Source organism: Aquarana catesbeiana, linkage group LG01, assembly GCF_042186555.1.
Source record: "Aquarana catesbeiana isolate 2022-GZ linkage group LG01, ASM4218655v1, whole genome shotgun sequence".
Lineage (NCBI taxonomy): Eukaryota > Metazoa > Chordata > Amphibia > Anura > Ranidae > Aquarana > Aquarana catesbeiana.
This window is the reverse complement of record NC_133324.1, coordinates 825,374,953-825,390,278: the sequence shown is the minus strand read 5'-3', so window position 1 is coordinate 825,390,278 and position 15,326 is coordinate 825,374,953. Positions and strand designations below refer to the sequence as shown.

Sequence of the window (15,326 nt, the reverse complement as noted above, 5' to 3'; positions counted from 1 at the left end):
GTTCTTGAAGAGTGATTTTGATGTGGGGTGCACAGCGTGCCCAGCACCAAATTCACTTTCAGGAAGATAATCCATTCAGAGAAAAAGCGGATTCCACTGGGTGATCTGGAAAATCTCTGCAAGCACCTGACAGAGTTGAAGAGGATAGGCATCATTCGAGAGTCACAAAGCCCTTATGCCTACCCAACAGTGTTGATGCAAAAGAAGAATGGTTACCTGAGGATGTGTATTGGCTACCACAAACTCAACATGACTGTCCCCCACCAGTATACCACACCTTGGATAGAAGATGCCCTACAATGTCTGTGTTACAATGTCTGTGTTGGATGAAGTCATTTAGTGTACTAGACCTGAAGAGTGGGTACTGCTAGATACCCATGCTTCGGTAAGACACAGAGAAGAAGGCCTTTACCTGTCCGCTAGGATTCTTTGAATTCGAAAGAATGCCCCAAGGCATGTCAGGGGCTTCAGTAACCTTCCAGAGATTGATGGAGAAGACAGCAGGGGACATGAACCTGATAGATAACCGAAGATATCATTGTCTCTGGAGAACCCTTGAAGAGCATTAAGAGTGCCTGGAGAAGGTCCTGAAGAGACTTCATGATGAGGGGATGAAGTTGTCCCTAGAGAAGTGTCAGTTCTACCAGCCTTCTGTCAATTACTTCAGACATGTTGTCTCAGCTAAGGGAGTGGCCACTGACCCCAAAAAACTGGAAGTGGTCTTCTCCTGGCCAAGACCTACCAATATGAGTGAGCTTAGATCATTCCTGATATTTTGCTCATACTATCAAAGATTAGTTGAGGGAGTTTTGCCCCTCAACGAGTTGTAAATCGAGGGTGAGGACAACGACCCAGACTCTCTGAAACCAGTCAAACAAACTGGAGGACCGAGAAAGTCTCGGGAGTCATTCAAGACCAGTGGCTTGATAGGTGTGAGGAAGCCCTCCATCAGCTGAAGAGGAACTTAATGAACATCACTGTTCTGGCCCATGCAGATCCAACCAAATTTTAAAAAACTACATGGCAATGCCAGTAGAGTTGGGCTAGGTGGCGTATTGTACCGCTGTGCTGCTGGCAGTACTCGCATGCAAAAAATCTGACAGGCTGGTTGTAATGAAGTCGATCAATGAATCAACTTCAGTACAACCAGCCTGCCCGTACATGGACCGAATTTTATCTGGTCCTTGCTGAACCGGCCAAGATTCAATCGATCTATGGCCGGCTTAAGGGTGCAGGACCTACAACCTGGTGATAAATCTGGGCATTCCCCAAGAAACATAAGCTTACTGACCGGTGGAAGTTTCAGCCCAACGTCATCTGTAAGCAGTTGCCCATATTGCCAGTATACACCCTGGATTCATCCAGAAGGAAGAATGGTTCCATTAAAGACCTGGCATCACAACCACCTCTTACCATTATAGAAGCAGTTCATGTGCCTCAGCAACTAAGATTCATGGACTACTCAAATAGGCTCTCAAAGATAATGTCCAGTGACCAGATCTCAGTCTTCGCCACCACATGCAGACAAAGGGGAAAGTAGTGATAAGGATGATGCTTACATGGACCGGTTGTGGCCATCTACACTGTCAAAGACTGCCACTTCTCCTTCTCCGTGAGATAGATACTGGAACCCTCAGGTCTGAGGCTCCATAATTTATACCCTTTAGAATGTCAAAAAGACCCTCCAATTTCCCTGACAGAGAACACAGTGAAATCTCAACCACTTACAAAACCAGAGGGAGAGCCAGTTGGGGAAGGGCCATCAGAGCCAAAACAGCAATAAGAAAAGCGAACAATTTAGCCCCCCAAAAGACTGAATTAAAATATCTTAGGTGAAAGTTCTGAGGAAGCCATTTTCACCACTGAAAGAACTCATGAAACGCCAACCATACCCACGATAGGTTTAGTGGAAAGGGACTCAAACTCACCCCCTGCCACCTCTAGGTGAGTTACTGTAGCTCAAACTGATGAAAAAGTTAATGCTGGTTCTGGTAAAGCGGTGTCAGAACACACAGTGCATCACATTTTGTTGCCTATAGGACTGTGTAGCTGCAGACTGGTCAGGGTGTCCACGCTGACCCGTGTCCAGAGCCGAAAGCACTTACAATGAACATGGTCCAGTTCTGGACCAGAACTGGACCATGGAGCAATAGAAGAAGGTGGCTTGGAATGATTAATTCAAGAATTGTTTGAAGAACACAACAAGTTTGAGGTATTGACTTGGCCTCCAAATTCTCCAGATCTCAATCTAATCGAGCATCTGTGGGATGTTCTGGAAAAACAAGTCCAGTCTATGGAGGCCCCACCTCTCAACTTACAGGACTCAGCTTTGTGCCAGATACCACAGCATACCTTCAGAGGTCTAGTGGAGTCTATGCCTCGATAGGTTATGGTTAGTGGTCATAATGTTGAGGCTGATCGGTGTATGTATATAATTCATACATACTGTATATATATATATATATATATATATATATATATATATATATATATTAAAAGTAACACACATTAATTAAAAAAACACATCAAGTCAATTTCTTGAAGAAAAATACATTGATAAGACTATAGAATTGATTTATTAAACGGGTTGAGAATCTTCACACAATAAATGGCAAGAGTATTCACTTCAATCATCCAATCTTAATCTCAAATGAAATAAGCAAATAGGGATTTGTATTTTTACATGAGCGGATAAATAAAGGGAATGTTGACACAATTTATCATGTAAAGATTCTCAATCTCTTAAAAGTATTTTTGAAGTGTTCACTTTGAATCTAAAATGTGAAAAAAACACCCTCCCCCACGAACCTTACCAGGCCACATGCCCTCAACAAGGTGGGTGCCTCAGGAAGGATTCCCTTGGCAAAGCACCCTGTCCCCATGTTGATGAGGACAAGAGCTTCTTCCCCAAAACCCTGCCCCAGTGGTTGTGGGAGTCTGCAGACCAGGGGCTTATCAGAATCTGAAAACCCTTAAAGGGGCCCCCCCAGATACTGGCCCCCCCCCCCCCCCCCCTCATGTAACGTAACACTGCCACTATTTTCTGTCAATTTAAACAGAATTTTTTTTTTGTAAATGTTGGTTTTTGCTATAGTAGGTTGTATACATTATACAGATGCACCACTTCACAGGCAGGTTAAGGGTATTTCCCAGGCATGTTACTTGAAGGAACTTTGTATTTTTAGTGTTGCCCTTAGGCTCCATTCCCACCATGGCAATACGGATCGTGGTTTAGGAACTTCTTTTGGGCGACAGGCGTCCTGAGATTCTGTTTGCTTAATTTTACTGCAATTCGTTGGGCAACAATCGTGGCAAAAATGGGCCACGATTTGGGTGCCATTGAAAGTAACAGGGATTGCAAAGGACATCCCGCCATTTGCAGCGATTTGGAATTACAAACAGAATCGCTGCAATTCCGCCTGTGATCCTGAACGCCATGGTGTGAATGGAGCCTTAAAGTGTTAGTTCACCTTTATAGAATAATGTAAAGGTGAACGAACACTATACATCCTTCCCAGTCCTCGCTGAACTTACTTTTGGGGATGCTGAGCTGTCTGTCCCCACGCAGCCAGTCCAGAGGTCTGGGGATTCGAAATCCCCACTCTTCTTCCTTCTATTCAGCACTGAGCAGAAGCCAGCTCTGAGTAAGTGGTGGTGTCATCATAAGCCTACTTGGGGGTCATAAACAGGCTGTGACTCATCTTCTATATGTGATGAGACTTTTATATAGTTTCATTTGTGAGTACAATCATCCACTTTTTATCCTTTAAATAAATTGTGTGTTGGATAATGCACTAAGCTTTTGGACCCTCTTCTTGGTTTTTTTTGGGCGGCAATGCTTAGTGAACACCCGATGACTGACTACTTTTGTGGATTCAAGATACCTGTAGTAGGTATTACTTGTCCACATTTGAGCACAGAAAAGCATTCTGATTTATTGACATAGTAGTTCCAATCCAATAAGAAATGCTACGAGCAATGTTGGGAAGCTAGAATTTAGATTTGGTTAAACATGTCTTACCCATCATACCCTATCAAGCTTTTTGGATCCCAGTCTCATACTGAAATTCTTCATTATATAGCCTGTGATCATCATTCAGAACGTGGCAAACGGTTCTTTCCCAAATATTCCTGTTTGAAAAATTATCTCTGCAGAGTCATTCTTTGTTCCACAGGCTGATGGTTCCATCAATCTCCATTTATTTCTAGCCGGAGGAATGTGCTTTTGTTTAGTGGAGTACAGCAGATCCCCTCCCTGTCAATAAAGAACACAAAAGCCCTCTGATTTATAGATTCCAGACATAAACGAGACACATGTATGAGTAATGATTTAGCATGCACATTATACAGTGCAGCTATAAATATCCGAACAGCAAATGGCATTTTACTCAGAATACCATTTCTGATCCCTGTATAGGGCACTGTAACTCATGAATGGTAGAATCAATTTTCGGTTTTGCCAATCCTCTTCGGTTCCTGGTGTTATGAGCTCTAATGTTTATATCATAGAGCATTCTCTCATTAGAAGACACACACAACACATTCACTTATAGCATGTGTTATGAGCTGGCTTTTAGTTCCTGGCTGCAATAAGATGCAAGCCCCTTATCTCCCTCTTAGGATCCCCCTCTTTCTTTTTAATTAGTACACCATGAACTCCATTCACTTACATGGGCTTTTTTTATAATGAGCAACTTAAAGCAATTGTAAAGGCTTGTTTTTTTTTTTAATAACAAACATGTAATACTTACCTCCTCTGTGCAGTTGGTTTTGCACAGAGCAGCCCGGATCCTCCTCTTCTCAGGTCCCTCTTTGCTGCTCCTGTCCCCTCCCTCCTATCGAGTGCCCCCTCAGCCAGCAGCTCCCTATGGAGGCACTGGTGCCCAAAACGGAACTGCATATTTCAGATGAGGTCTTACTAATGATTTGTACAGGGGTAAAATGATATATCTCTCTCTCTGAAGTCCATACCTCTCTTAAAGTGGAGTTCCACCCAAAAATGGAACTTCCACTTTTTGGATCCCCCCCCCCCCTCCAGTGTCACATTTGGCACCTTTCAGGGGGGAGGAGGGAGCAGATACATGTCTAATACAGGTATTTGCTCCCACTTCCTGGCATAGCTCACCACGGCGCTTGCGGTGACCTATTCCACTTCCAGCTCCTACACCGTCCTCCTCCGCTGTATTCTGTGAGACACAGAACACAGCAGGGACCTGAGAGGATGAGCAGCGCGACTCGCGCATGCACAGTAGGGAACCGGGAAGTGAAGCCGCACGGCTTCACTTCCTTATTTCCTTACCAAGGATGGCGGCGGCAGCAGCCGAGAGCTGAAGGACGAATCGGCTTTGGCTGCCGACATCGCGGGCTCCCTGGACAGGTAAGTGTCCATATATTAAAAGTCAGCAGCTGCAATATTTGTAGCTGCTGGCTTTTAATATTTTTTTTTTCAGAGGACCTCCACTTTAATACATGCATTGGCATTGCATGCTATTACTAAGCTTATGATCTACCAAAACCCCCAGATCCTTCCCCACTATAGATGCCCCCAGTTGTACGCCCCCTAGTATGTATGATGCATGCATATTCTTAGCCCCCAAGTGTATAACTTTACATTTATCAACATTAAACCTCATTTGCCACATAGTTGCCCAATGAAACAGTGCAATCCCAGACCCTATATCATTTATAAAGATATTAAAAATTAAGTGTCCCAACACTTTACCTTGGGGTACACCACTGATAACCTTAGACCATGGGTTCAGCAACCAGTTGATCGAGATCAGGTGACTGGTAGATCACAGTCTGATCTTGCTGACCAGCCATTCCAGAGCATCAAACAGAGTGCAATGCAGAGGAACTACAGATACTCCTCGTTTAACGACCACTCTGACTTACAACCAGCTCTCCTCACTTAAACAACTCGTTTTACATCATTGTATTGTACAGTACAGTACAGAATTTTTGTTTCAAATATTGATTACTTGTGGCTCCTCATTTAACAACCAATTAGTTTAACGACCTGGTCGTTGGAACAGAACCTGGTCATTAAGTGAGGAGTACCTGTACGTGTAAAGTTGGAGCTGTAGTAGGGAACAAGAGCTGCATAATACGTATTGTTGTAGCTCTGGCTCCTGTCCCATGCGGAGTAATACCAACTGCACTCCACCTCTTATCCCAGCTAGCGGTCTCCAGAGAGGTGCCAGTAGCAGAAAAAGAAGAAATTTTCAGATCAGTGTGAAGTAACACACTGGGCATAATAGTATAGGGCTACTTTCACACTGATGTGCTGCAGTTTACCTACACCGTGGCTGCAGCGCAGTGCATCTGCAACTTTCCTGGGTTAGCTGCGCTTAGCTTTATGCCCGTACACAAGATCGGACTTTCCGGTAACAAAACCGTGGATTTTTGTTCGAAGGTTGTTGGCTCAAACTTGTCTTGCGTACACGCGGTCACACAAATGTTGGCCAACAATTATGAACATGGGAACGTGGTGATGTACAAGACGTACGACGAGCCGAGAAAAAGGGAAGTTCAATAGCCAGTGTGGCTCCTTCTGCTTGATTCCGAGCATGCGTGAATTTTGTGCGTCGGACTTGTGTACACACGATCGGAAAAAAGTTTTAAAAGCGCACCAAAACTCCTGAATGCAGAAGTTTTGTTGTGCTTTCAGAAAGCGCACCACAACTGCAGGATATAAGAGAAGTCTATGGCAAAAGGCAGCTAACCCATGAAAGTTGCACTGCGCTGCACCCTTGGTGTAGGTAAACAGCAGCACATCAGTGTGAAAGCAGCCTTATAGGGGGCTCAGAACAGTAGGGGGTTAAATTACATGTGCAGTTTAGGGGGGTGGTAAAACCCCATATTTAAGATGTTTGTTTTTTTACCCCTGCCCCAACTGCACCCCCTTTAGCTGCAGTGGCCAGGGGTGTATACATGTCGCAGCCACAGTTTACATCCTGTCATGGTTGCCAAGCATGACCCATTCAAGTGAATGTGGCCACTCTGCAAGTGCCCTGCAACCTTGTGCAGTACAGAAAATAAGGGATTGTGTGTTGCATTCTTACCACTTTAATCCCTTGGACCCCTCAGAATCATGCAGTTACGGGGCACTTGCAGAGTGGCCCCATTTACTTGAATGTGTCGCATTTGGCAGGCGGTAGCACCCACCAAAAGCAACAGGGGGCTTAATTCCTGCTGCAGCATGTGTATACAGCTAGAGGGGGTAGGAATAGGGGTAGTAAAACCAAGACCCAACCGCAGGGTTTTAAACCCCCCCCCCCACACTTTATGTGTGATCGAGCACTAATTGTGACACTGCCGAATGCAACTAAAGGCTCATTCACAAGTGCAGCAGACACTGCTGCTCCCTTGAAAAGCAATCCGAGTGTGTTTGACAGGTGATGAGGAGGCGATATGTTACCTCCTCACCACCTGATTTAAACCCATGATTGCCGAGCAATACACAAAGTTGCGACACGGTACTACGGCAATTAGAGGTTTAAATCGTGTGTAGAGTGAGTAGACGACACTGTGCCCAGTTATCTTTGACTTCTCCCATGTTGTTCAGGTAGATCTCCACCTCTTAGGTTGCCTATCCCTGTGTTAGACCATTCAGAGTAAGAATCATTAATCACTACTCTCTGATATCTGTCTTTTAGTCAGTTTTCTATCCATTTACAAACTGATTTTTTCAAACCTGTGGACTTAATTTTACACATTTTACACATTTGCCGCGTGTGGGGAACTGTGTCAAATGCTTTTGCAAAATCCAAGTATACTACGTCCGCAGCCACCCCTCTGTCCAAGGTTTTACATACCTCCACATAAAAAGAAATCAGGTTTGTTTGACAACTTCTGTCTTTCATAAATATATGCTGTATGTCATCTACTGTATGTGGTCTTTTAGTAAACTCTCCAGTATCTTCCCAAATATAGAAGTTAAACTAACAGGTCTATAGTTACTTGGTAAAGACTTTGATCCCTTTTTAAATATAGGCACCACATTGGCCCTACACCAATCCAGTGGTACTATTCTAGTCATTATCAAGTCCCTAAAAATGAGAAACAATGGCTTTGAAGTGACGGAGCTCAATTCTTTTAGGATCTGTGGGTGGATGCCATCTGGTCCTGGTGCTTTATCCACTTTGATTCTGATTCTAAATATTTCTGGACCATATCACTTTTGAGCCATTGTGGATCATTTGGGGCTGTGTCAATACCACCTCCATTATGGAGCTCCCCCATGCTCCTTTGTATACACAGAGCTGAAGAAAGTATTTAATAAATTTGCCCCCAGTCACCCCCTCCAGATTATTTTGTAAAGGGCCTACATACTCAGACCTGACCTTTTACTATTAATATATTTAAAGAATTTTTGAGGGTTTGTCCTACTATGTTTTGCAATCTGTCGTTCATTTTGAATTTTTGCGTTCTTGATTTCCTTTTTACATATTCTGTTATATTCTTTGTAACATTTAAATGATGATTGTGTTCCTTCATTTTTATAATTTTAAAAGCTCTTCTCTTATTATTTATAGCTTTTTTAACTTTGGCCACGTAGGTTTTATTTTAAGCCTTTTAAATGTATTGCCAATGGGAATATACTAAATTAGGCCACGCCTAGAAGTGGCCTCGTAGTAATTATATAACTCTCCAAGGACATTTCACCTAAACCAAGAGAAACAAACACTTACCTCTATTGTATAGAGTTACATACAGTATGTCACAAAAGTGAGTACACCCCTCACATTTTTATTATTTTTATTATATCTTTCCATGTGATAACACTGAAGAATTTACACTTTGCTACAATTTAAAGTAGTGAGTGTACAGCTTGTATAACAGTGTAAATTTGCTGTCCCCTCAAAATAACTCAACACACAGCCATTAATGTCTACACCGCTGGCAACAAAAGTGAGTATACTCTTAAGTGAAAATGTCCACATTGGGCCCAAAGGGTCAATATTTTGTGTGGCCACCATTGTTTTCAAGCATTGCCTTAACCCTCTTGGGCATGGAGTTCACTAGAGCTTCACAGGTTGCCACTGGAGTCCTCTTCCACTCCTCCATGACGACATCACGGAGCTGGTGGATGTTAGAGACCTTGTGCTCCTCCACCTTCCATTTGAGGATTCCCCACAGATGCTCAATAGGGATTAGCTTGGAAGACATGCTTGGCTAGTCCATCACCTTTACCCTCAGCTTCTTTAGCAAGGCAGTGTTCATCTTGGAGGTGTGTTTGGGGTCGTTATCATGTAGGAATACTGCCCTGTGGCCCAGTCTCTGAAGGTAGGGGATTGTGCTCTGCTCCAGTATGTCACAGTACATGCTAGCATTCATGGTTCCCTCAATGAACTGTAGCTCCCCAGTGCCGGCAGCACTCATGCAGCCCCAGACCATGACAATCCCACCACCATGCTTGACTGTATGCAAGACACACTTGTCTTTGTACTCTCAGCTGGTTGCCACCACACACGCTTGACACCATCTGAACCAAATAAGTTTATCTTGATCTCATCAGACCACAGGACATGGTTTCAGTAATCCATGTCCTTAGTCTGCTTGTCTTCAGCAAACTGTTTGCAGGCTTTCTTGTGCATCATCTTTTGAGGAGGCTTCCTTCTGGGACGACAGCCATGCAGACCAATTTGATGCAGTGTGCGGCGTATGGTCTGAGCACTGACAGGCTGACCCCCCACCTCTTCAACCTCTGTAGCAATGCTGGCAGCAATCATACGTCTATTTCCCAAAGATAACCTTTGGATATGACGCTGAGCACGTGCACTCAACTTCTTTGGTCGACCATGGCGAGGCCTGTTCTGAGTGGAACCTGTCCTGTTAAACCGCTGTATGGTCTTGGCCACTATGCTGCAGCTCAGTTTCAGGGTCTTGGCAATCTTCTTATGGCCTATTCCAGCCTTATGTAGAGCAACATTTCTTTTTTTCGGATCTTCAGTGAGTTCTTTGCCATGAGGTGCCATGGTGGACCTCCAGTGACCAGTATGAGAGAGTTAGAGCGATAACACCAAATTTAACACACCTGCTCACCATCTACACCTAAGACCTTTTAACACTAATGAGTCACATGACACTGGGGAGGGAAAATGGCTAATTGGGCCCAATTTGGACATTGTCACTTAGGGGTGTACTCACTTTTGCTGCCAGCGGTTTAGACATTTTAGACATAGCTGTGTGTTGAGTTATTTTGAGGGGACAGCAAATTTACACTGTTATACAAGCTGTACACTCACTACTTTACATTGTAGCAAAGTGTCATTTCTTCAGTGTTGTCACATGAAAAGATATAATAAAATATTTACAAAAATGTGAGCGGTGTACTCACTTTTGTTAGATACTGTAGGTACCCATGTACAGACACAAATGATCATGTGATAGTGACAGCTTTTACCATTTTAGATGATTGTGTGTGTGTGTACTGTATGTGCATATTAAATCATATCAGAGCACACTAATTGGATAAACAAATGATTCATCAATGTATGCAGAGGTTTACCTTGAGCATCTAGTAAGGCCTAGGAAATCTAAGCTGAACATATGTTTAAAAAATGAATAATCAGAGCTTACCTACAGTGAAAACTACAAAACAAACAATCGGTAAATCTAGAGATCTGTAAATAACAAACATGGTATTGCACAGAGCAGCTCTGAACCTCCTCTTCTGGGGTTCCGCGCCGGCACTGTCTGCTCCTCCTCTTCTCCGAGTGCCCCCATAGTAAGCCGCTTGCTAGATGGGCACTCGTGTGGGAGCTCTTCCAAGCTGGGCTGCATGCTTCCATAGGTACACACAGTGCAGCTGGTCTGGATCAAGAGTGGTGTCAGGTAAGTGTCTGGGGGGGGGCATAGACAATGCAAGGTGGTTTACCTTAATGTAAAGAAGACATTAGGGTAAAAAAACTTCTGTCTTTAGAACATCTTTAGGATTTATGAAAATCTCAGCGTATTACGGTGCTAGAGTTAGGTTTGAGTGTCTTGAAAGGTTCCATGTAAAAGCCAAGTGCAGTCCTACACTAAAATGCAGTCCTACACTTCTGCCATATTGTTGATAGAGTGGTCAACTTCAGAATTTTAACAAAGGAGTGGTACACCTTTACACACAGCTGCTTGAGTTAGTTACTACATTGCTATAAGTTAATCAACTGCAGCAACAGCTCTGTTCCTTTTTCTTTTTTGTTTAGGTTTCTCTGTGGTCTCTGCTGGTTACTCTGCTCCTCTTGTTCATCCTCACTGGAGCCATGTTGGGCCCGGAACTACTGGCTACAATTCCACCTGCTGTGTATATTGTGGCAGTGATTATGCCTTTGATAGGCTATGCCATGGGATATGGCTTAGCCACTTTATTCAATCTGCCTCCCAATTGTAGGAGAACTGTGTCTCTGGAGACCGGCTGTCAGAATGTTCAGCTTTGTACGGCCCTCCTAAAGCTGGCCTTCCCTGCTCATCTAATTGGCAGTATGTACATGTTCCCATTACTGTACGCTCTGTTCCAAGCTGCAGAAGCAGGTATTTATGTCTTGGTCTACAAACTCTATAGGAAGGAAGTTCTCCATAAACCTGAGCCATCTGAAGATGAAGACACAGATATCTCATATAAAAAACTGAAAGAGGAAGAGATCAATGAAATATCTTACGGAACAGTCAACAGTGAAGAGCAAAATTCTCTTCCAAAGGAGCCCACACCAGGACTTTATTAATTCAATGTAAATCTGTATATATGTATCAGATATGTTTACATTACAATGCTTAGTTTGCAGAATTTGGATTTTGTTCTCTGGGTCTCTTGAATGGGAGTGTGAACGCACAATATACTATATTCAGTATATATGGTCATAATGCATTTCATCTCACAAGTAAATTGTGGGCTTAGTTGTAAGAGACCTTTGTTGCGTTTCATATTTGCACATATACAGACCTGGAGATGGTCTATTGTATTGTAAGTTGTACAATTCCAAATCAATAGGGATGCCTAAAGGAAAAAAATATCTTTTAAAGGCCATACTTACCCAGATTTGATATTTCAGTGTTGGTAATTGCCAGTAGATTAAATCACTGGCTTCCAACAAACCGCTGAACTTGATTTTCTCGCTCTACCCTCTTATTTTGATTTTCCCACTCCATGACCTTTAGAAAACTGCAGAAGAAATAAGAAGTAGCATCCTTTTTCTTGGGTTTAAGACAGCCAGGTTAATGGGGGATCGAAATCCAACAGATTGGAATTCAGATGTTATTTGAAAAAAAAAATAACAGAATCATAATGTAATACCATCTAAAAAATACATTTTTAAAACACAATACCTATTTTCATATATCTAGGCACAGGAAGCAACTTTGCAAACTTAACTAAAGGCAAAACTTTTTTTTTTTTTTAGTTTTGGATAGAGGGCAAAGGGATTAGAAAACCTGTCAGGTTTTATTGCTGTGTGTGCCTTCGTAAGGGAGATTCACCTCATCTATTTGTTCTGTTTACCATTATCGTTGAAAGTAAAACAAAATCCCACATTTTGGGTTGTCCCCAGAAAAGTAATAGAGGGCAATCTTCCAATGGTGACACTAGTTTTGGTGACCTGAGGGTCCCCAAGGAATTTCCTTAAAGGAGAAGTCCAGCCTGAGCTCGTTTGGCTGGACTTCTCCTATGGGTCACAGAAGTACAGTTCATTTGCACTCCTGTGACCATTTTCAGCAGAGAGCGGTCTGAAGTTCGCTCTCTGCTGACGTTACTGGAATCAGTCCAGGCACCACGTCATCACAATAATAAAGTCTGGATCCGCCAGGTGCCTGGACTGATGCCTGTCTCAGCCTCTCAGCGAGCCGAAGAGAGCCTTAGATGGCCGCTACCCACCCCACCACAGCTCAGCGCTCCAGTGAGCGAGGAGGAGCAGAGTAGAGAGCTGCTGATTGATAGGCAGCAGCTCTCCTCTCGGGGATCTGTGAGAACCGAGCTATCGGCAATGTTCGATGACTCGGTTCTCAATGAAGAGATGCTGGGGGGACAGATGCTGCATCGATCCAATGCTGCATCCACCTAGGTAAGTATAAAAGGAAGAAAGAAAAAATCCATACTTCTCTTTTAATTTGCAGGGATTTCCTCTCACTTCCTGTTGTGGCTCTTGGACGGGACGGGAAGGTAAATCTCCCCACTGGGACAAAGAGGGCAAAAACAAACCTTACAGGGATTATAATCCTCCCTTAATCAATCCAAAATGAAACAAAAGAAGTTTTGCCTATAGGTTTACTTTAATTTTTGCATTTTCTTTCACAGAAAACTCAGACCCAGGCCAGTATAAACACTGCGCTGGTTACATTCAGCTTGTTTGTGTTTTGTATAATGATTGATCAATAGTGCAACATACAGAGACACTTGTCTGCAGTTCAGGACTGATAACAGGATAAGCATCTACTCCACATATAGACCAAAAGTGTAGCACTAATCAATAAAAGTGCCTAATTAAAATGCATATTCAATTCAATATTCTAAAATGTGCACCTACATATATAAAGGAAGATCAATATCTGTGCAGAAAAACTGTGAGTGATATAAGTCCACCAGAAAAAAATCCTTGTGAAATAAGGATAATTCTTGTGAGATAAGGACATCCAGTGTATTAGCAACACCACTCTCACATCACCTCAGTGAGAAGAATGCTGGCTTACCAGAGAGCCATGACCCTCTAAATAACACCGGTCAAAGAGGCGTTTGTTATCATAAAAGAGGCTCAGCAGCTCGAATGCTTATTGTTTCTCATGGGCTTGCATCCAGTTCAGTAAATATACTGCAAACACAACGGAGAAAAAAAGGGGGTCAGAAACCCAATAGTGTAAATCCGCTAAACAAATTTTTATTAAAATAGATTAAGAACACTCACATAAGATCTGTAATACCAGTGCCATATCAAAATTACAGTCCCAGGGACACGGTGATGCACTTCTGGTTTGAGTGATGATCTTACAACATCACTCTGCCCTATGTGTTTTGTCACATTTGACGTCATCAAGGGTATCTGCTCCACATAGTTTATGGATTTTAGCACTGAAGACAAACAGCTATAATTTCAATACTGCACATCACTAATCATAGGAGAAACAGATCACAAATTGCTGTAAGAAGGCAGGCACTGAGTAAGTTGAATCAAACCTTCCCCACACCCTCATGCAAGTCCAAGCTGCCAGTTGTTGAATCAGAATGTACTTCTAGATGGATTCATTATGCCTCATATGGTTTAAATTTAGGCCTTCAGTCACTGTACTGTGTAGACAGGCTTAAGGATGTAAGCAATGCAATATTCACACTGGCCATGGGCCTGAATGCACAGAGAACGAAAAGGCACAGGTAGAGGTTACATTTGCTAAATTTCATGGTATCCTGAAAAAATGGAAGAGTATTTTAAATGTTAAAGCTGTCTAATTGCTCCAATCCAGAGATCTTCAGCTACAAAGTTTGGGTCCCAGCATACTTCCACACTTCCTAGGATTTCACCAGCATCTGGCCTGCTGCAGAGCAGAGAACACTTGCCGAAGTGGTCGGCACCTGATTTTTACAGCAAAGGAGTATTGGATTGGGAACATAAAAGTAAGCTTAAAGTTTATCATCTCAGTCATTTCACCCAGATTTTGCCATCTTGAACTCCACCAATATCCTTCTTAAAATGAAATATCATCCTTCGTTGGACTTGGTCTTTAAAAGCTGGTGCTGTACCTGAAATACGGGCAGTTGGCATGTATGCACAATGTATAGCCAAATTAATTTAAATTGTTCAGTGTATGTCAGTATGTTTAAATTGATGAACAAAACGCAGTATCAATGGTGATTTAGCTAAAACCAATTGATTTGACAATGTCAGTGCTGAATAAGATAAATGTCATGTTGCAGTGATGTAAGACCGCTGTGTATAAATAGAAAGCAACTCGCAACTGTGTTCCAGCATCCTACTTCCACTACATCGCTGCACACATCACTTATCACCCAGAATGCCAAGCAGTATTAAATGAAAGGGACTGGATATACTGTATGTGCAGGTGACTGGTTTAAGCATGTGACTCTGTTCATAAATGCCTGCAAGTATTGTTACATGTTACAAAGACTCTGTCTCATTGTTTGTTCTCTTAGCATGATAGTGGCATATTCATACTTCCCACTAGAGCTCATCCACAGTTGTTACTACACTACAAAAAACTCTAGATCATCCTGTGGATTACAATGTCACTGAAAATGCCCATGAATGCAGTGATAATTATTAATACCAATTAAATAATTTTATTATCAGTATATCGTTTCAGAACACATCCAATGGCCTTTGCCAGTTAATATGTGT

The 15,326-nt window shown here is 42.6% G+C and overlaps 1 protein-coding gene across 1 annotated transcript in view; it reads left to right on the top strand.

The window, feature by feature from the left end:
* SLC10A4 (solute carrier family 10 member 4) overlaps positions 1-14,925 on the top strand; it is a 59,388-nt gene extending 44,463 nt beyond the window's left edge. The window contains exon 3 of the mRNA XM_073608474.1: positions 11,196-14,925. Coding sequence (XP_073464575.1) covers positions 11,196-11,711 — 516 coding nt within the window. The 3' untranslated portion in view covers positions 11,712-14,925. The remainder of the gene's footprint in view (positions 1-11,195) is intronic.
* Positions 14,926-15,326: the final 401 nt, after the last annotated feature.